The sequence below is a fragment of the Lolium rigidum genome, chromosome 7 (assembly GCF_022539505.1).
Source record: "Lolium rigidum isolate FL_2022 chromosome 7, APGP_CSIRO_Lrig_0.1, whole genome shotgun sequence".
NCBI lineage: Eukaryota > Viridiplantae > Streptophyta > Magnoliopsida > Poales > Poaceae > Lolium > Lolium rigidum.
In genome coordinates, this window is record NC_061514.1 from 166,462,855 (window position 1) to 166,485,465 (window position 22,611).

General features: G+C 46.8%; 2 protein-coding genes, 1 long non-coding RNA gene and 2 pseudogenes across 3 annotated transcripts; all 5 read right to left on the reverse strand.

Moving 5' to 3' along the window:
• Positions 1-530: 530 nt before the first annotated feature.
• LOC124675588 lies at positions 531-2,149 on the reverse strand (annotated as a pseudogene).
• A 2,709-nt stretch (positions 2,150-4,858) lies between these two features.
• On the reverse strand, positions 4,859-6,447 carry LOC124675590. The gene is made up of 2 exons (XR_006993341.1): positions 6,331-6,447; positions 4,859-5,226 (listed from the first exon to the last, which is right to left on the reverse strand). It is a non-coding gene; the product is annotated as an uncharacterized LOC124675590 (long non-coding RNA).
• Positions 6,448-7,143: 696 nt separating this feature from the next.
• On the reverse strand, positions 7,144-9,397 carry LOC124675589 (annotated as a pseudogene).
• Positions 9,398-14,617: 5,220 nt separating this feature from the next.
• Positions 14,618-18,696, reverse strand: LOC124673846 (probable aldo-keto reductase 2). Its single transcript, XM_047209887.1, has 5 exons — positions 18,440-18,696; positions 18,075-18,275; positions 15,514-15,686; positions 15,322-15,424; positions 14,618-15,082 (listed from the first exon to the last, which is right to left on the reverse strand). The coding sequence occupies exons 1-5, from the start codon at positions 18,668-18,670 to the stop codon at positions 14,744-14,746; spliced, it is 1,047 nt and encodes a 348-aa protein (XP_047065843.1). The 5' UTR covers positions 18,671-18,696; the 3' UTR covers positions 14,618-14,743.
• An 886-nt stretch (positions 18,697-19,582) lies between these two features.
• LOC124673847 (probable aldo-keto reductase 2) lies at positions 19,583-22,487 on the reverse strand. Its single transcript, XM_047209888.1, has 5 exons — positions 22,095-22,487; positions 21,783-21,983; positions 21,284-21,456; positions 21,094-21,196; positions 19,583-20,218 (listed from the first exon to the last, which is right to left on the reverse strand). Exons 1-5 carry the CDS (start codon positions 22,320-22,322, stop codon positions 19,880-19,882), a joined length of 1,044 nt encoding a protein of 347 aa, XP_047065844.1. The 5' UTR covers positions 22,323-22,487; the 3' UTR covers positions 19,583-19,879.
• Between the last annotated feature and the right edge of the window lie 124 nt (positions 22,488-22,611).

Below are 22,611 nucleotides of genomic sequence, written 5' to 3' on the forward strand. Positions count from 1 at the left end.
TGGCTTTCGGCTATGCTGACCCGAGCCAACTTCGTGGGGAAATATGCATATGACAATATGACACTATGATCTTGATCGAGCCTACCGATTTGGGAATCGTGAACCTCAAGCTCAAATATAAAAACTTAAAGGCATCCCCTCCCATTTTGACTGTGATTCAGTTTAAAGTAAGGAGAGTATGGTCTGATGACGTTCTAGCTAAAGCAGATAGCCATACCACGGTATAGTGGTCCTTCCAAAATCGAGAAAATTGAAACCTTATCCCAAAAAAAGATACTTAATTTTGTTTAGATTCGGTTGTATCTAGACATATTTTTAGTGCGTAAATACATTCGTATCTAGAAAAGGTTGAGCATAATTTTTTTCAACAGAGGGAGCACTCTGTTTTTTTTTCTGAGAAAATGCTCTGTTTATTAATGGCATTGGCATCTATGCCTTGCATCAACTCCAATAAAAACGGTTGTGTGCTTCAGTTTGATGCACATGCCGGGGTTTCAACCACCTTTTTAAAAGAAAGAACTTCATGCTCATTACATCAAGTATATTGTCTCCCACTTAAATTCACTACCATTCGCTCAACTTTCTATTACATCACTGGACAGACTGCTTATTTAATCATTCTAATCGTCTGTAACTATTTCGATCCATCAGCATAGCGAACCCCATTGAGAAATGTCTAAGTGGCTTTCCATGATGACAGGTGAGGGGTGTCGGAGTCCTTCCAGGTGTTGAGGAAAGTGCTGTCATACCGATCACCTTGTACAAGATCCATGGCGGCATAGGACTCGAGCTCAGCCATCTCCTCGGGCGTGAGCTTCACAGACAAGGCTCTCACGTTCTGGTTGAAATTCTGAATTTTTGTCGTGCCAGGTATGGGGCACACATCGCTGCCCTGGTGGTGAACCCAGGCCAGCGCGAGCTGAGACGACGTGCATCCTTTCCTGGCGGCCATCTCGCTCACACGCTCGAATATGGCTGCGTTCTTCTCCATGTTCTTGGGTTGAAATCTTGGGAGATTCTGTGAATGCATTAATTGGGATGCTGGTTAGAAAATGGTAGCTAGCCTTATGTAGTATAGTATATTTCACCGGTATTTCATTTCATTCACCTTGCGGAAATCATCGTCTGGAAATGTGTCCAGCAATTTAGGTCCACTGGACAGAAAACCTCTACCTAATGGACTGTATGCCACAATTCCAATGCCAAGTTCTCTGAAACAGAAAACTATCTGTGAGTTCTTTGTTGGATTACCCAGAGGACGGTTCATCGGTATTACCAAATTATCGTGGAAAGAAATTGTGGACAAAATTAGATTGCAGATGTTTTCTCAAATACCTGCAGGTAGGGATTATATCCTTCTTCAATATCTCTTGACCACAAAGACCATTCCAGCTGGACGGCAGTAATCGGATGAACTGCATGTGCCCTTCTGATTGTCGATGCCGAGGCTTCAGACAATCCGACGTATTTTATCTTTCCTTCCGTAACTAGTTTCTTTATTTCACCCATCTGACAGCAAAGTCAAGAAAGCAAGCTCGTCAATATCAAGCAACTAAGTTCCCGTTGTTTGAAACTTTGAATGGAATGAAAAAAAAATGCGTACTGACCGTGATCTCGATGGGAACACTATTGTCAATACGGTGCTGATAGTAGAGGTCAATGCAGTCGACGCCAAGCCGGGCAAGGCTGCCCTCGCATGCCGCTCGAACATATGCAGGGTCCCCGCGGACCTCCCACTTGCCGTCGTCTAACGTGATGCCGAACTTGGTGGCCAGCTCCACCTTCTCTCTCACGCCGCCTTGCACCGCCTGTCATGTACGAACATTACAACGAACACCGTCAGCGCACAGCTATAAATCGAAACGTCAATGAAGAATTCACGATGCATGGGATGGGGACAGCTTCAAAGTCCAGAGCCGACCTTGCCGAGGAGGATCTCATTGGTGTGAGGCCCGTAGATGTCGGAGGTGTCGAGCAAGGTGACGCCGGCGCCCACCGCGTGGCGGAGGAGCGCGACCATGTCTGGCTCGGGCTTGCGCTCACCGTAGGCCGCAGACATGCCCATGCAGCCGAGGCCCTGCGCCGAGACCTCCAGCCCTTGCGAGCCCAGCTTCATGCGCGGCACAACCAGCGGAGCAGCAGCAGCCATGGCGCGTGCTTGCGTGGGCGTGTGCGGGTGTGTGTGTGATGACTGATGGAGTAGTATATCGGGAGCTGTCAGTACAACGCCGTACTGATATTTGTACTGCGGTGGTTGCGTCATGGAGTAGGTCACCCGGCTAGGCTGCATTTCGCGCGCATAAACTGGGGCAGAGCGTCACCGCATACGCACTCTCACACCGACCAGCAGAAATTTCTTCACTCATGCACTGTTTTTTTTTTTTGACAAAGGTTTAACCGTTTAAGTAAAAAATATTAGGCCATCTCCAACGCAGCTAATCAAATAGAACACCTTTTGTATCCTATTTAGTTCGTCTCTGGGCTCGCAGACTTTTTGACAAAGGTATCCTGCCCGCAGTACGGCTCCAGATGAAAACCCTATACCTCGTAGTTTCGATGGAGGCAGCGTAATGCGTCGTTACCCTCTTGAAGGCATCGTTGTGGAGCCCCGACTCAACTCGGTACGTTTCAATGTAGTCGCTAGTTTTGGTTTTCCGTGTTCTTTTTTGTTTATCCTTTGACTGATTTTTAAGAGGTTCTCCTCTCCACCTTGTATCAGTTGTTGCGGCTTTATTAATAAAGCGGGGTGAATGCCTATTTCGAGGAACAATTGCTACTTCTTTATTTTAATAAATTGAACCTAAAATTGAACCCAATGAATATGTTTAAAAATACAAGTTTTACCATGATTGGGGATTTTAGGAGCCGTCCAAGCTAGTCAATCCAACGGTGAAAAAAATATTAGTACTAAGTAGTACTGGAAGATAAGTAGTGGAAAGTACTGGAAATACTTTTTTATTTTTATTACTAAAGGGGTATTTAGGTAATTTCGCGTCCATGGTCTCTCTCTGCCTTCAGTCTGCATCAGAACCGCCAGTCGAGTCATGGAGGCGGTCGACGCCATGTCCCCTCCGCGCGTCGCCGCCCTCTTGTCCTCTCCCACCGCCACCCCTTCCGCCTACGCCTCGCCGTCCGTCCGCGTGCGCTCACCGCCATCACTCCATTGCCCCTACAAAAGTTCCCTTTTCCGGCCGCTGCTGACGTGACGGCAAAGTCCATCCTCCCTAGACCCGGCAATGGGTGAGGGCGCGGAGGGGTGTCCTCTCAAGCTCCGTCAATGAGGGAGAGCGTCGTCAACGGGTGGGAACCTTTTTAATCGGCGCCGACGCAGCCCATCCTCTCAAAGTCTCAAGCCAGTCGTGACGATGGGAGAGGGCGCCGCGGGATACCTGGCTGGGTTCCATCGTCATCTACCTGTGGCGGTGCCGGCCAGCAGCGTGAAACGCTCAGTGGACGGACAGAGGCCGGAGCAGGGCCGGAGGGTCAAGGGTGAGACAAAGTATGATGCACATGGTTATCAGCGATGCTGCCGCCCAAGGACTAGTCCAATACTGCTAGTAGTGTGTGTGATAGAATGGAAGAATTGATGGCAATTTGGCATGTCTCTCAACTGCACTGATGTGGCCTGCGTTTTCTTATTCTTATGTTTTAAGAATTGCTCTGACTGGCTGATAAACCACACAATTGCATGATTGGCTAAATATTCAGTTCAGATTCAGAGGTCCTTTGGAACCGAAAGAAATTAAACACTGAAGCGAACTGACGGATCAGCTTAAAACAGTTCATTTTGTAGGAAGATCAAGTAGCCTTGGACTTCAGAAAAACATGGCCAGTTCACTAGTTATTGAAAATAGACCCATCTGCAATACACTTAACGAATACTAGAATGTGACAAGGAAATTGCACGTGTTCCATGTGGAAGTGCAACAACCATACAAAGAAAGAATCAACCTGAACCGAGTGTCATTGACTTTAAGCAGCAGCGACGAGCACATAGTTTCTACTCTTGTTTCAAATGACAAAGTTTTCCTCCTAATAAAAGAAGGTGAAATTGTAAAAATGACACAGAAAAGTAGAGAGAGATCTTTTTTCCACGTAAGTGCATTGGCATTCAGAAATCTTACTGTCAAGCAATGTACCACCTAAACCTAAGAAGTCGTTTGGAAGCCAGGTTTTCATTTCATTTGTAGCATTTTGAAATGAATACATGTATTCATTTCATTTACATTGTAATTTCAAAAATGGACACTTGTTTGGTTGCCACAGGAATTGTAAATGACAGTAGAATTCAATATTGAATTTGTTTGGTTGCCACAGGAATTGTGAATGACAGGTTTCAGCTCGGAATTGTGATTACACATGGCATCATTTTGCTGGATTTTCCAAATGAAATGATGGCCCAATTCTGTGGCAACCAAACAGCCCACCTATGAAATTTTAAAATGAATTCCAGGATTCCAGGCTTAAATGATGGATACCAAACGACCTCTAAATGGCATCGTTCTCCTAAAAGAAGGGTGTGAATGACATAAATGGGGAAGAGGTATCTGCGGTTGAGTGCATCGACAGCAACAAATCCTTACCATGCTCTCAAAATATACCATTAACCCACCTCCAACAATTAAGTGTAGTTCAACAGCAAAGGCATTGGTACCTTAGAGGGCAGCCTAGGGAAATCATTGTTCCAGCATAGCTTCAAGGATACATGTAGCTGGTATATATGTGCAATTAATCTCTAACAGTAACGTCATTAGGCATTTCAAACAACAGGATTATATCATCACCATGTTGATGACAGCTGAGGTAAAAGAACCCGTACGCTATCGGATTGAATGTGACATTCTTGCAAAAGACAAAATTCAGCATAATATTACATGTACGTCAATATATCCAGGTTGTCAAATTAACTCTTTCTTTGTTCTTGCAGAACATAAAATGTGTATTACTATTCAGCTTTGCAATCTACTTTATGTATTATTGAAAAGGATGGGTGTGCTCATCGACGAAATCCTTCACAGACCACAGACCCATTTTCTTGACTCTTGCAACGACAAATTTGGCTCGACACCCAGCAAGAGTGAGATTATGTGGCCACCTCTTCCTATCTTCTCTCTTCATGTGCTTATCTTCTCGACTACAGACCAGTTTCCCCATAATTATATCTTGGTTAGCTTCATCCCACTTAACATAGCTTTTCTACAGACCAGACTCAGCACCCATGTCGTCCTGCATATCACATACAAATGAATAATTACAGGTTTTATCAAGTCAAATATTTTTTTTGGAAAACAACTTGTGTCAAATAAACTTTCAAATCCCCCCAAAATTTACTAACCACAAGCAGACACACATACTTGGACCATATCTTATTATTTATCATTAGAGATTCAACTACAGCAGTATAAACATAATAAAGTGTAGACCAGTAATGAGGGAACATTACAAAACATATATAAATCTGGAAGTAACGAAGGACATCTTTTTCCTTTTTGAATGAGTAACTAAGGACATCGTAACATGATGTATACAAGATCAAGAGCCACCATAAGATTACAGATTTATGCTACACGAAATCAAGCTGGGCGGTGAGGTAGCAGCTCAAGCAAATTAGCTAGCACACTGACTTCGAAATAAATAACCAATCTGTAACAACCAAGCTAGAATCCACATGCTTAATGGTATTCGGGTGGAGTTCTTCAGTGTAGGCTTATTAACTAAAGAAATATACTGCAATGAGGAACAACACTAAAGTTAAAAGTGGAATAATTGCACTTCAGTAACAAAGCATCAGTCCAGTGCCTATGCTAGCGATAAATGATGGGTCTCTTGGTCTAATTCAGGTAAGGTAACAATTAAAGTTAGCTGAAGATATTAGTAGTAGCATGAATAGAGGTACAAATTATGCTATTAGTTGTTATTTGTATATTTTGGTGTACCACGGTCTGCAAGCATAAGCAAGGTGAAACTGTTGCCAGGGTCCAATAACGAGTATAAAGGAAAATTTGCTTTAGTATTGCCGTGTGTGACAGTCTGAACCGTAATGTGTTCAGCAGTGCATACAAGACAATTCCTAGATAAATAGCATGGGCCTTTGTGGGGAATCTTATGCCGAAATCACATCTTGATAAATAAACTACTCAGGAGCTGTGTGATTCGGTGGTCTTTATGATCTAGAAGTGAAGGAGTCCAGTGTATGCTCATATACAGACTCCAGCAGATGATACTGCAACTCTCCAAGGCTAATCAACTTATGGATATTTTTTTGTTGAAGAGAGTAATCAGAACGGTGAACATTTTTTGCGAAAATTAGAGTAACGGCATTAATCGTACCAGAAGCTAAGTAATCAGAATGGCGGCCGAGACGGGTGAGGTGTAGAAATGTGCGTCCGGCGATCAACGACGGCTGCACTCCGATCTTCCGACGCCGACGGCGCCGGCACCGTCCCCGCAGAGCCGCCCCGACAGCACCTGCACTTACGCCCACACCGACGAACCGCCGCCGTCACCGTCAACAGGGCTCAGCACGCGGGAGAGGAGAGCTGTAGACGGGAAGGAACTGCAGAGCGGATCAGCAAGCTCCGGCGAAGGCGCCACAGTGGCAGCGATCACATCGCAAGGCGGGGTCACAGGCTCACAGTCTCACAGGAGGCAGAGGATTGGGGAGCGGGGAATTCAGATCGGGAGGAGCTCGAGATGCGCTCTGCTGGGAGGCGGTTGCCTACCAATTTACTATAATAGCCCTAGTACATTAACTTAAAATGCAAAATTAACTAGCCTGATCGGACGGACAGAATTAATCAGAACGGTAGTACTTTTTTTTTTTTGAAATGAATCAGAACGGTAGTACTTGGTAGCACTCGGTAGTACTACCCAATCACCGTAACACATCTCGTTTAAAAAAGCTTATTATGGAGCAGTACAGCTCACAAGCTTATTCAACGTACTAATTGAACATACACCAATAACAAAGCATACAATACATAAATCACAGCTCAGTTCAGTTCACATACCGGCATGCGCAGGAATGCATATGCCCAACTTTGATTCGCACACACAAAACACCAATACGGTTACATTTTTCTTTGAACTCTTTGGTTCGTGGACTCATGTAGTCCCGTAGTACTATTGAAGAAATGAAAATGGCTACTCAGACTTCCAGGATGTCAATGGTAGGGTCTCAGAATCCTCCCAAGTACTCATCATTGGAGGGCACCGGTCACCTTGGACATCACCTGCAGACACGTAGGACTCCAGTTCGGCCATCTCCCCTGTCGTGAGATTCACAGATAGCGCTCCCACATTCTGGTTGAAATTCTCGATTTTTGTTGTGCCAGGTATGGGGCAAACATCGCTCCCCTGATGATGAAGCCAGGCCAATGCAAGTTGTGATGGTGTGCACCCTTTTCTTATTGCCATTGCATTAACACGCTCAAATATCAGGGCATTTTTCTCAAGATTCTCTGGTTGGAATCTAGGCATATGCTGCATAGTAGAACGCTCTTAGTGAAAGATCCAACTGATCATAGAAATTCCAGTTTTGTTTTCTATGAAGAAACTGATGTGGCGTTTATGTATAGATTTAAAAGGTTTCTGTACAGTAGAAAGATGAACATTTCCTCAAAATATAAAGCCTAATAAGCTAGATGATGGCAGGTCCAGAAACCAATGAACAATAAAGAATTTCGTAGCTACCAGAATAATAGCAATGATATGAAAAATCACCTTACGGAAGTCCTGATCTGATAGCGACTCGATCAATTTAGATCCTTCAGAGAAGAACCCTCTGCCAAGTGGGCTGTATGCTACAATCCCAATTCCAAGTTCTCTGAAATTGTCAAGAAAAAATGCACTTTAGTAGATAAAGTCTCTAGATTTTTCAACAAACAACATGGTGTGGTTTTTGCACAATACCTACAAGTTGGAATTATGTTTTCTTCCACGTCTCTAGACCATAGTGACCACTCCATCTGAACTGCGGTGATAGGATGAACGGCATGAGCCCTTCTGATTGTTGATGCAGAAGCTTCCGATAATCATGTATTTTATCTTTCCTTCTTCCACTAGCTTCTTGAGCTCTCCAATCTAATAAAATGGAAAGTAAATATAGTTTACGATATGAAAACGAAGGCATGGCCATGGGCGGATCCAGCCTATGGGGGGGGGGGGGGGGGGCGGCCCCCACTCAAGTTTAAGATACCTTGTAATATGCTAAACTAAATACTGATTTGCCCCCACTTAGAAATAATATTTGCACCACCTATCATATTTTTGCCCCCTCCCCCTTCAAAATTCATCCTGGGTCGGCCCATGGGCCTGGCTTACACCCATACCAGCTTAGAAGGACAAGGGCGAGAATACAAGGCCGAGTCTGCCAGCTGGGAGTTTTTTTTTTGCGATTAAAGGAAGCTTCATTGATTAAGTAATGGGATTGCAATCCTTAAAAAGGGTGGCTTATAATTAATCCACAAACACCTTCTCCTATTTCTACTAGCACTCTTGGCGCAGAGATGAGCTGCCTCATTTGCTAGTCTGCCAATGAATTTAAAATTATTGCTAGAAATAGACCCACTAAGTTCCTTTATCTCCTGGCAAATAGAAGTAATTTCTGATCTAGTTCTCCCAGGATCTTCCAACTGGTTCAACACCACTTTGGCATCGGTTTCAATCTCTACCGATACAAGATTTCGATCAATTGCGAGCTGCACCTCATCACGTAAAACATAGTCATACAAGACACCAACCCCCAATCCCCATCCCTCTCTCTGAGTCATTGCAACCGCCACTTTTATGTGTACATAACCATTAGCAGAACAAACACAAAACCACTCCAAAAAAACACAAAGAAACTGAGAAATCAGTTATAAACATGAGACTCACCGTGACCTCGATAGGCACCCTGGTATCTACGCGGTGCTGGTAGTAGAGATCAATGCAATCGATGCCAAGCCGGGCGAGGCTGCCCTCGCATGCCGCCCGCACGTACGTCGGGTCCCCGCGGACCTCCCACTTGAAGCCGGATAACGCGATGCCGAACTTGGTGGCCAGCTCCACCTTCTCCCTCACGCCGCCTTGCAACGCCTGTCACGTACGAGCATTACATCGAACACCATCAGCGCACAGCCATTGAATCGAACACACAATCAAGACGGGACTAGTTTGAAGTTTGAAGTCCAGAAGCGACCTTGCCCAGGAGGATCTCGTTGGTGTGAGGCCCGTAGACATCCGAGGTGTCGAGCAAGGTGACGCCGGCGGCGACAGCGTGGTGAAGGAGCGCGATCATGTCCTGGTCGGGCTTGCGCTCGCCGTAGCCCATGCAGCCGAGGCCCTGGGCCGAGACCTCCATCCCATGGGAACCCAATTTCACGCGTGGCACAGACGTGAAAGGAGCGGCCGCCATGACTTGCAACTTGCAAGGTGGTGTGCTCTGGCCGGATCGGCTGACGTCTCGTGGTCACCGTAGTTCGGTCTTTGGTGTGGCCGATCGTGGAGCAGGCAGTAAGTTTATGCAGTGTCAGCGTCACTGCATTTGGGTGGTACCGTCATGTCAGTATTGCTGACTCCTCGAAATAGCAACCACAACATACAACAATCCGAAACCGGAAAACTGCTGGAGCAACAGCAAAAACATGCCCAGCAAAAAAGAGAAAAAATACAAAGGAGGCCAGCGACAGACTGACAAAACAATGGCACCCCTCAACCGCAACACCCTCCGTTTGTCCCACCATGCTACAAGCACATCGGATCATCGAGTACCAAGGCAACACCTTCAAGAAGGGATGCGACGTAGACACGACACTGCTGCCCGGACCAACGAATTGGACCTAGGGTTTCCCCCGGTACTCGGAGGGGAATGGGAATAGGGAATCCACGACGCCCTTCAAGAAGGAATGGCGACACCCGCAAGCACGACCGCGTCGGTTCCAGACGAACCAGACAAGGATTTCTCCAGAACCCTACACCCGCAAACCCCCCGAAGATCCATGGCTTAGAAGCCTTGAGAGGTCCTTGAGCAGAGGTAGCAGGACACGGAAGCCGCACATCGATGGACAAGATAGAAGCACAGCGGCCAACAGGCCCGTAAAGCACCGCCAGATCCAGGCCCGCCTGACCCAGATCCGGAACACAAGCTCGTGGCAGCCACCACCCCTGCCTCGTCGTCGAACGGCCGCCCCGCACCATCGCACCCACACACAGGGACCTCACCACCACCCAACGCGCCGCCCACCAGCTTGTGTCACCATCTCGAAGCCACCATCGCTGTCAGTCCTTGGCCAGCGCCGCATGGAGATCACCGGTGCGTCGCCTTAGGCAGATCTAGGGCCCGCCAGGCCTAGATCCAGCCCGATGCGAGCCCCAGCATCGATGAAGCCGCCGGCCTCCAAGCTGCCGAGCCCGCCGCCAAGACCTCCCCTACCTCCCTCCGCAGAGAGAAGGCCCAGCCACCACCACCACGGCGCCGCCTCCACCAACCACTGCAGAGATGGCCGACCGCAGCCCGCGCCTCCCAAAGCCCTCGCCGCCTTCCCCAGCCGACGCCGCCGACACCGCCACCTCGTCGCCCGTCGCACCGCAGCTACAGGACCGGCCCGAGCGCCGTCATGCCGTGCCGTCTGACGGGAACGCCGCGCCCTGGCTCAGACGAGCTTCCCCGCGTCCACCAATCCGAGCCAGAGGACGAGAGAGCCCCGCCGCCTTTGGCGCTGACCAGGCTTTGCCTGGCCGCGCCCTCTGGCAGCAGCGAGGAAGGGGGTCAACATTGCTGACTAAAGATTCAAATACTTATGTGTGTCCTCCACTCCAGGTTCAGTTATCGGACAAGTTACTCGCATTCACCTTGGCTAAAGTTGAAAGTAAGCCTACTGATTCACCTTTCTGGAAAGGACTAATGAAAGTTAAAGTGGGATTTTTGTAGTAAAGGAAAATTTGAGGTAGGCTCCGAAGAAGGAGTGCGTTTTTGGAAGATAGAGGGTTAGTTGATCAGACCCTTGCATCTCAGTATCCTCAACTATATAACATAGTTAATCGTAAGCATGATACGGTGACAAATGTTATGAGTTCAACTCCGTTAAATATTGATTTTCGGAGAAGACTGATTGGTGATAAATGGGATCAATGGGTACACCTTAAAAATTAATGGAGATAAATTCCAATGAGGATCAAGATAAATTTGTTTGGGGCCTAACATCTTCAGGGAGATTCACTGTTAAATCTATGTATGCTGACATGTTAAATGGGCATACAAGATATCTTCGTAAATATCTTTGGAAAATAAAAATCCCACTAAAAATTAAAATATTTATGCGGTTTCTTAGTAAGAAAGTTCACTTGACCAGTGATAATCTAGCAAAGAGGAATTGAAATGGAAATGAAATGCTCTTTCTGTGACGCTGAGGAATCAGTTGAAAATTTGTTTATTTTCTATCCTTTTGCTTGGCTTATTTGGCGGGTGGTTTTTGCTGCATATAATATTTCACCTCCATCCAATGTCATAAATATGATTGGGAATTAGCTTAATTGAACTAACACAACTGATAAAGCTAAGATTCGCATTGGTGTTTCGGCTTTACGTTGGTCAATTTGGAATTGCAGAAATGATATTGTTTTTAACAGAAAGGACTCTATTAATTTCTTGCAGGTTATTCATACTATGATTCACTAGATCCAGCTTTAGCGTTTCTTACTCCTGGTGGACCAGCGGAATTGCATGGTTTCTGGATGCAACCACCTTCGAATGACTGACCAGAATATTTTCTACCAGGCTACTTGGCAGCCTATTAAAAGATTACACGATGCCTAGATTGCTTAGCAGTTCTCTTTTTTTTATGTGGTTGATTTTTGTATCGATCCTTGTTGATCCTTGAATTGTAAACTCTGAATATTCGTATTCTTAATAAAAGGCTGTGTGCATCAACCGATGCAGAGGCCGGGGCTCACCCCATTTCGAAAAAAAAGACGGTATATGACTTTAGGTACATTATGTTGGAATATTAAGCAATTTTCGTTTGAGTTTAATTAACAAAATCAACATCACAGGTGTACTATTAATCTTAATCACATATAAAAAACTAAACATATCTAGCAGATCTGCATATGGACCGAATACTAGAGCGAACAGAGAAATGAGAAGACATGTGTGTCTATCGCGAAGGTCACCGCCGCAACACCTTTGTTGTTGTTAATCATGGTTTATCGAAGGTCACCAAATCCGTAGAAGAAGTAGACGACTAGATGTACATTCGAATATCAGACGGAAGCGAGCAGTCCCGCCGAGACTTTCTTCCTAGAAATCTTATCGGCTTCTCTCCGTGCAGAATCTTAAGGAACGGGTTCCGGAGGCTTGCTCTTCCAACAACTGCAATTAGCACATACACACAGATTGGCACCAAGCAAAAGGTTTAAAAATAAATTGCCCCCTCCCTAGATTCTTTCCATAAGCCATCTGACTTGTTACTTGGGGCTTCTAAACAATTTAGAAGGCACGAGTAATCATAAGCCAAGAGGATGGCTTACGAAAGAACTAGCAAAACCGGCACAGGGATATTGCACTTATGCCTTCGGACGCGACGGTGCCGGCGAGCTTCACTCTTGTTCGAGGGGATCTCGGTATAAGAGCATCTTCATTGGCAGCTCCTAAATAGGCGTCAGTAGGGCGTCGGCACCTCCGTTTGAGGGACGCTGGCACTGCATCCTCTATTTGGGGAGCTGTTCTGACACCGGCGCTTCCAAAATGACGGCCCCGATAGATATTTTGAATTAAAATCATAAATAAATACATAGAAAATTGAATAAGAAATATTTTATTCCACAAACTAATACATAATTGAGAATGTGGTTTACATGAAGATATAGTTTAGAACATGATTTTTCACAAACTAATACATAGTTTGAACCATGGTTGACACAAATATAAAATATTGCAAAAAAACTAAACCTAACTAGGCCGGTCATCGCAGGTTTCGTGTGTTCGCTGCCAACAAAGAACACTCGAGGGCACACCCAGTCACCCAAACTGGAAAATCCACCTAGTGAGGGTGCCTCTGTTGGTTCTTTCGAGGAAGAACATCCAAAAACATGTGTGCCGATATTCGCTGCGAAGAAAAAACACTCAGTCGTCGTCCTCCTCGGTGATGTCACCGTGGTAGTGGTGGCGGCTACACGTCTCATCGAACACCTTGACTCTCATGTCCCTATCGCCAAAGTAGGAGAACACGAGCACGAAGCCGAGGCAGTGGTGGCGCGCGAACTTCTCCCAGCCGATGTGGAGGTACATCTTGCTGCGCGCGTCGTAGATCACGTCCACGATCCACCGGTAGTAGCCACACGCAGCCTCCCGCAGATGCAGCGTGCCCGGGCGCTCGTAGCCGGCAACGAAGTCGGCGAAGGTGTCCGACAGCCTCTGCATACCGAGTGTGTGGCCCTTGAGGATGAGGACGAACGGGCCCCTCCTCGTCCATGTCTAACGATGAAGACGATGACCTCGCAGGCGACGGCGTGCGTGCACCTCTGCGGCGACCACGGCCACGACCACGACCGCGACCTCGGCCTCGACCAGACATGGTGTCGTCTTTTCAGATGGTGGCGGCTAGGGTTGGGGAGAGAGACGCTAGGGTTTGTGTGTGAGAGGGACGATGAGAGGCGGCCCTTTTATAGGCCGGAGGGGGGCGGGGGAGCGGGGGCGCTCATTAACGGAGGCACGAAGAGCAAGGCACGCGCGACGGGACAGTTCGTTGCGCATCTGCGGAAACTGCACCGCTGCTGCGCCCAAATAACTCCCGCCGCGAGGTAGGCGACGGTTAGGTTAAAATTGAATGGGCCGCTGACGCGTCGGCCCCGATACTCTCCGCTGGCGTCGACTTTTGGGATGTGTGGCTGACAGGCGGCTCCCACGCCCAAAATTTCCAGCCTCGCGATGCGCCGGCGCGCCCGATTCGCGCCCTTGGCGAAGGGGCCGGCACGGGGTTGCCAGTGATTCTATTTTGCTCAAAAATTGGCCGGCACCGTTTGGGGCGCGCCGGTGCGAGCCCATTTTCGCTCCCGGCCTCTAAAAAGCTATCGGGGCCGCTATCGGGGGCGCCGGTGGAGATGCTCTAATGATGTTGCAGGCGTGCCTCCTCACGCCACGCCGTCATTTGATTTCAGGATTTGATGAACTGTATGGGCCACACATTAATGAACTGCAAACATTTTGTATAATCATTTTATTCATATACTTTCATAGAAAATATACCAAGGGATGGTTATTCTTTTTGTCAAAATATATTCAACGACCTCCTTATTTCGCATGATTCCAAAAATGTTAGATACTTGAACGCTAAGATTTTGTTTGCAACAAAGTTTGTTTCATTGAAGACGGAAAAAACAACTGATTATTTTCAAAATCTTTGAGTAGATGGAAGTTTTCTAATTTCCACTTAAAGTTTCCTGTGGAAAATACCTAATGGATTTAATTTCACAAATCAAACAAGTGAAACAACCCACGTAAGAAAAAATTCTAAGGATTACAAAAAAAAAAGTTACTCTGAAGATGCTTTGAATGAAAGGAGTTTATCGAGCAGTACAGCTCACAAGCTTATTCAATATACTAACTGTACATACACCAAGAACTACAATACACAAATCACTGCTAAGTTTACATAGATGCCCAACTCTTATTGGCACCCACAAAACACAAATATGATTACGCTCTCCTTTTAACTGTTTGAATCGTGCACTCCTGTAGTCCCATTGAAGAGAATGACGATCTCTACTCGTCCTTCCAGGATGACAATGGAGGGGTCTCAGAATCTTTCCAGGTACCCGTCACTCCAGGGTACCGGTCACCCTGGACATCACCTGCAGTAGCGTAGGACTCCAGTTCAGCCATCTCCTCTGGTGTGAGCTTCACAGATAGAGCTCCCACGTTCTGGTGGAAATTCTCGACTTTTGTTGTGCCGGGTATTGGGCAAACATCGTTGCCCTGATGATGAACCCAGGCCAGTGCAAGTTGTGATGGTGTGCACCCTTTTCTTGTTGCCATTGCGTTAACACGCTCAAATATCAAGGCATTCTTCTCAAGATTCTCAGGTTGAAATCTAGGCATATGCTGCAATAGTACAACATTCTCAGTGAAAGAGCAAACTGATTATTGAAGTTCCAATTCTCTTTTCTATGAAGAGCTAACGAGGCATTGTGTATAGATTGAAACAGGTTGATGTACGGTGGAAAGATGAACACTTCGACAACATATAAGCCTAATAAGTTAGATGATGGCAGGTTTAGAAACCAAATGACAATACAGAATTAAGTAGCTACCACAATAACAGCAATAAAATGAAAACTCACCTTGCGGAAGTCCTGGTCTGATAGTGAGTCAACCAATTTTGATCCTTTAGAGAAGAACCCTCTGCCAAGTGGGCTGTAAGCTACAATTCCAATTCCAAGTTCTCTGAAATTGTTGACAAAAAATTGACATTTTGGTAAAAAAAAACGTCCAGACTTTTGAACAAATAAAATGGTGTGATTTTTGTACAATACCTGCAAGTTGGAATTATGTCTTCTTCCACGTCTCTAGACCACAGTGACCATTCCAGCTGAACTGCAGTTATAGGATGAACGGCATGAGCCCTTCTGATTGTTGATGCAGACGCTTCGGATAATCCGATGTACTTTATCTTTCCTTCTTCGACTAGCTTCTTGAGCTCTCCAATCTTAATAAGGTGGAATGTAATTTAGTTTGCAATATAGAAACAAAGGCATGGATTACATTATAACAACATACAAGGACAAGGGTGAGAATCATAGTAGCCAGGTTCGGGGTCAATGCCACGTTCCACAACCCGGGGTCGATTGACCTGATCGAGGGCCGGGAATGAGATGGTGTCGACGCTCGGACGTGACCCAGAACGACAAGTGTGATCATGGGAGATCAATACATGGGCGAGAGAGAGAGACGCCGCCACAGCATGGGAGACGAGGCAGGACGGACATCTTTATTTTTAACATGCTAGAATATGTTAAAAGCTACACGTTCGAAGCTTATTGATCCGGGTCATCGACCCAGATTATTCCTCTGGTTAAAATAGCCGGCTATAGCCGATAGCCGCGATTTTTTTTGAAGCTATGAAAGGCTATAGCCGGGCTATAGCGGGCTATAACCATATAGCGGATTTGCTAAATAATAAAAAATATTGGGCATCATATAGTCATATATATATCAATAATTCACAAATTAATAACATAATAACATCTTCACATAGGAGATACACATAATAGTTCACACATAGTTAAATACATAGTTTTGTCCAAATATTACAACATCATTACGTAGTTTAGGATATAGTTATGCCCATAATTACATAACTAGAGCTTGGTGGCTATTTCGCTAAGCAAATAGGCCGGCCGACTGAAAATTTTGGTCCAAAATTTTGGGCCCATTGAGCGGGAAGTTAGCGGCTATGAGGCGAAAGAAGTCCAAATAGCCCCCCTATGTATCAGGTTCCAGACGCTAACCACCCCTAAGTTTATACTGGGTCATTTAACCCCCCTATGTATACAAAACCAGGCAAATTGCCCCCTTAGGCTGTTTTGATAGTGGTTTAGTCCATCGTGGACATTGGTTTTAGCCACATAGGCCACGCCGCGCGCAGATAAAGAACCCGCCCGCCCGCCGTCGCCGACGCCGTTGCCGCCGCCGCCGGCAAAACCATGGTCGCCTTCCTCCTTATCCTCCTGCTCGCTGTCGCGGCCAATGCCGGCCTGCTGGCGACGCCGTCGCATGGTCTGAACCAAGACGCCCTCTACCTGCTCGATGCCAAGCGCGTGTTCACAGACTGGAATCCATGTGACGCCACTGGCCCTGCCGCTGGACGAGCATCTCCTGCAACGCCATCCCGGATGAGCTGTTTGAGGCGCCGAAGCTGGAGACCCTGCACCTGAACTCCAAGTCTCCAACGTGCTCATGGTCCCGCACCAGAGTCCGTGGCGAAGGCGGTGTCTTACATCGAGCTGCGGCTGTTCGCGAAACGGCTTAACGGCATGCTGCCACCGACCTCAGCAAGAACAAACCGCTCGTGTTCTTGAACGTGTCGGACAACTCCATCTCCGGCGAGATCCCACGGGGGATATACGACCGTGGCGAACTGGAGGAGCTGCTGATGCTCAACAATGCGCTCATCGGGCGCATACCCTGAGGGGCTCTTGTGGTTCCATATGCTTCCCCGGTTGTGGCTGTCTAAGAACAGGCTCGATGGCGACGTCGCTTGCGCGGTCTGGGGCCTGCTCACCAGGAAGATATCCCCGGTCATCGCCGGCGCGGACATCATGCCCAATGTGGGAGGAGGCGGCGACCTGATTGGGGTGGTGTGGTAGGAGGAGGCGGCCGGATTTGGTTGGGAAGGAGGCGTCGGCCAGAATCAGTGGAGGAGGCAACGGGACGAGGACGGGGAAGGAAGGGGAATAGAAGTCAACGGGGTTATTTAGACTAGCCTATGTGGCTTAAACCACTGTCTACCGTGGCCTATACTGCTATGAAAACAGCCCGGGGGGTAATTTGGCTGGCTTTGGATACTTGTGGGGGTCAAATGACCCAATTTATACTTAGGGGGGTTTAGAGACCGAAACCTGATACATAGGGGGGTTATTTGGACTTCTTTCCTATGAGGCTAAATTAAGGCTAAACAGCCTTAGCCGAGCTATTAGCGGCTATTTCTGTTATAGCCTCTAAAGTCTCTAGCTATAGCCGCAGGCCTCGTGAAAAGCTATAACCGGGCTATAGCCTAGCTATAGCCGGCTATTTTAAACAGAGGATTAATCCCAGTCACGTCCCAAATCATCGTTGCAAAGAAGAGTACTCCCGCGACCCCCTTCCTCGACCTGGACAACCCGGGCTAGCAACTATGGTGAGAATACAAGGTCTGACAGCTCTGTGTGGAGATGAAGATAGCCATTCAAGACACCAAAACCCTATTGCTCTCTCTGTGTAACTAGTGACTTACCCGCGATCTCCAGATGTGTATCCAAAACCATTACCACAGTAAACACTAAAACCACCGCAAAAACACAAACAAACAAATAAAAGGCAGTTATACAGTACTCACCGTGACCTCGATAGGCACCCTGGTGTCTATGCGGTGCTGGTAGTAGAGATCAATGCAATCGACGCCGAGCCGCTTAAGGCTGCCCTCGCATGCCGCCCGCACATACACCTGGTCACCACGAATCTCCCGTTTGCCGTTGAGGAACGAGACGCCAAACTTAGTGGCCAGGTCCACCTTCTCTCTTACGCCACCTTGCAGCGCCTATCAGTATCAGCATAAGAACATCAAATCGAACACCTTAAGCGCACACCCGTAGATGTAGCAACCAATCGAAGATCGGACTGTTTTAGGATCCAGAAGAGCAGAACTAACGTTGCAAACATATTTTAGGATCCAGAGGAGCAGAAATCTTAAGCAGAACCAACCTTGCCGAGGAGGATCTCGTTGGCGTGCGGACCGTAGACGTCAGAGGAGTCGAGCAGGGTGACGCCGGCGGCGACGGCGTGGTGGATAAGCGCGACCATGTCTGGCTCGGGCTTGGGCGGGCCGTACAAGGAGGCGGACATGCTCATGCAGCCGAGGCCCTGCGCCGAGACCTCCATCCCCTGAGAACCCAGCTTCAAGCGTGGCACCATCGTGGAAGGAGCGGCCGCCATGTACGGCAAGGTGGTGCGCTCTTGGTTCTGGCTGGCCGGATCGCCTGACGACGTGCCGTAGTTTGGCATGGCCGATTGTGGAGTAGGCAGTGGGCTTATATAGTGTCAGCGTGACTGACTGACTATGTGAGGCTGGCGAGATAGGCGTCACCGCATATGTCAATACTCCGGTGGGATGCTGCCGTGCCGCCACGCCACGGGCAAGCCTGCGTGGATGCAGCTGATTTTCCTTCTTTGTGTGCCCCTTTTGGGTGACTTTTCAGAGTCAACAAACTCAAAGGATTTACCAAATAATCGTCCAAATCGTTTTTCTTAGGGGATGTCATCATACAGCTTCATGGCCATAATTAACCTGAGTAAAAGAATAGTAAGAACTTATTAAGAACTAGCAAAGCAATTAAGCACAACCTCAAAGAATTTACAACTACAGGTACAAACTAACTGTAGTTTGCTGACGTGTACAAACAGCCACGTCAGCAAACTAATGTGATGGACAAATTAAATTCTCATTATAAAAATGCTGGATTCCGGGATTTTATTTACAAATTGAATGCATAAAAACAATAACGACAAATATTTTTTTTGGGTACTTATGGAAAGTTGCTAACTTCTATTAATGTAGTGCAAAGAAATCCTACAACAAAAATGTCCGCACCCCCAGATGAAGGGGAGACCAGAAAACGCCTTTTGCTTCCCCCCTTCAGCGGCCCTAGCCGCCTTCCTTAACAAGCCCTCAAGCCTCCTTTGCGCCGCCTTCCTCACAGAAGCCGTTGGGTTGACCCCGAAGGCCAAATTCTATGGTAGAGAAGGCTTGAATAAGAATTTAGCCATGAGAGACCTTAAGTATTGCAAAAGAAGGGGCATGATGAGTTAATATTATGAATCATACAACCGCATAAGAAAAAAATTCAGAGGATTAGAAACAAAATCACTAGGAAGATACTTTCAATGAAAGAGGGCCTTATGGGGCAGTAGAGCTCAGAAGCTTATTCAATGTACTAATTGTACATATACCGAGAACAAAAAGATACAACACACACACACATACACACACACACAAATCACAGCTCAGCTCGGTTCACCTACCGGCATGCACAGTAATGCATGTCAACTCTAATTGGCACTCACAAAATACGAATACGATAATGCTCTTCTTTTAACTGTTTGAATCAGGGACTCCCGTAGTCTCATTGAAGAAAATGAAAATGTCTACTCAGTCTTCCAGGATGACAATGGAGGGGTCTCGGAATCTTTCCAAGTACTCGCCACTCCAGCATACCGGTCACCCTGGACATCACCTGCACTGGCGTAGGACTCGAGTTCAGCCATCTCCTCTGGTGTGAGCTTCACAGATAGCGCTCCCACGTTCTGGTTGAAATTCTCGATTTTTGTTGTGCCAGGTATGGGGCAAACATCGATCCCCTGATGATGAACCCAGGCCAATGCAAGTTGTGATGGTGTGCACCCTTTTCTTGTTGCCATTGCGCTAACATGCTCAAATATTTGGTCATTCTTCTCAAGATTCTGTGGCTGGAATCTGGGCAAATTCTGCAAAATAAGTCCTCGGTAAGTAACAACTGGTCACAGAAGTTCCATTTCCTTTTGTTAGTAAATTGACAACACATTCAAGCATAGTTTTAAAAAAAATCGTGTAGTGGAAAGACGACCATTTCCACAAAAGATAAACCTAATAAGCCAGCTGATGGAAGATTTGTAGAGGCCAGGGCTGCCCCATTTCGAAAACAAACAAAAAGATGATGGCAGATTTGCATAGGCCAGGGCTACCCCATTTCCAAAAAAAATATGATGGCAAATTTGCAGAGGCCAGGGCTACCCCATCAAAAAAAAAAAAGATGAAGGCTGATTTAGAAACAAACAGACAATAAAGAATTATATGATACATTATAGGTGGATTGTGTGCCTTCTATTAGTTCGAACTTTAGGTTCTACTCGTTGGTGCATGAAACTTAACAGAGCAGAGGTCTTGGGTTAAAATCTTGGCTTCTGCAATTTAAATTTAAATTGCGCTTGCCCTATATTTGTCCACGTATTGGGCTCAATGTCTTACGCGAGATTCTATTCACGTATAGGCATCATTGAGTCACACGTGGGAGGGGTTTTACAATATATGCAGTGGCGGAGTTTGACTGGAAATCTTGGGCGAGCCAAAATATATTTTTTGATGAGAAAACAAAAAGGAGCAGTGAGTTTGGACAGAATTAATTGAGTTTTAGTGCTAGATAATCGCTTGATAGAGGAAAAACTGATTTTGAGCAGGGCGGCCCATGGAACGTTTTTGTTTCAGCGTAGAACCGCCAGTGAGTATATGTGGAATGCCCGCCTTCTTTCCATTAGTTTGGACTATTGATTCTACTGCTTAGTTCATGAAGCTACAAGAATAACAGCAATGACATGAAACTCACTCTGCGGAAGTCCTGGTCTGATAGCGAGTCAACCAGTTTTGATCCTTTAGAGAAGAACCCTCTGCCAAGTGGGCTGTAAGCTACAATTCCAATTCCAAGTTCTCTGAAATTGCCAGGAAAATAGGAGTTTTAGTAAATAAAAGCGTATGAATTTTTCAACAAACTACACGGCGTGGTTTTTGTACAATACCTGCAAGTTGGGATTATGTCTTCTTCCACGTCTCTAGTCCATAGTGACCACTCCATCTGAACTGCAGTGATAGGATGAACGGCATGAGCCCTTCTGATTGTTGATGCAGACGCTTCGGATAATCCAATGTATTTTATCTTTCCTTCTTCTACTAGCTTCTTGAGCTCTCCAATCTTAATAAGGTGGAACGTAAATTTAGTTCGCAATATGAGAAAAAAAAGGCATGACTCACATTATAACAGCATACATGGACAAGGGTGAGAATACAAGGCCCAGTCTCGCAGCTGAGTGTGGAGATACAAGATACTGTAGTAGACACCAACCCCCATCACTCTTTCTGCTTAACAACTAGTTTGACTTCTCAGCTACCGTATCCACTTCTCTTTTTTTTCCTTTTGAGGGGAGCTGCCGGAACCACTTCTATGTGTATCCATAACCATTACCACAACAAACGCTAAAATGACTCCAAAAACACAAACAAACCAATTATAATACTCACCGTGACCTCGATAGGCACCCTGGTGTCTATGCGGTGCTGGTAATAGAGATCAATGCAATCGACGCCGAGCCGCTTAAGGCTGCCCTCGCACGCCGCCCGCACATACGCCGGGTCGCCACGGATCTCCCGCTTGCCGTCGGCAAACGAGAGGCCGAACTTGGTGGCCAGATCCACCTTCTCCCTCACGCCGCCTTGCAGCGCCTGTCACATACAAGCATTACATCGAGCACCTTCACCACACGTCCATAAAGCGAAAAAGATGAAGATGGCACTAGTATTAAGCTACTTTAGAGTCCAGAAGTTAGAACTGACCTTGCCGAGGAGGATCTCGTTGGTGTGCGGCCCGTAGATGTCGGAGGAGTCGAGCAGGGTGACGCCGGCGGCGACGGCGTGGTGGATGAGCGCGACCATGTCTGGCTCGGGCTTGGGCGGGCCGTAGAAGGCGGACATGCCCATGCAACCGAGGCCCTGCGCCGATACCTCCATCCCCTGAGAGCCCAGCTTCAAGCGTGGCACAACGGTGACAGGAGCAGCAGCCATGGCCGGCAGGCAAGGTGGTGCACCGGCTGCTGTTGGGTGTGGCCGGATCGGTTGGGTCACTGAGATTTGGTATGGCGGGACGGTGAGTAGCTAGCTAGGCGTTGTCGAAGCTTTAATCTATTGATGGCGTGAGTGGGTTGGTGGCGGCAGCATCACCGTTGACATGGGACAACCAGAGAAGCTCAAGCTTGACTGTCTTGTTTACTTTTTTTATAGGGAGAGCCTTTGAAATGTCGGGTGTTTTCCTGATTGAAAAGTTAAATTACTGGTAGACAAGTTTGTATGGCAG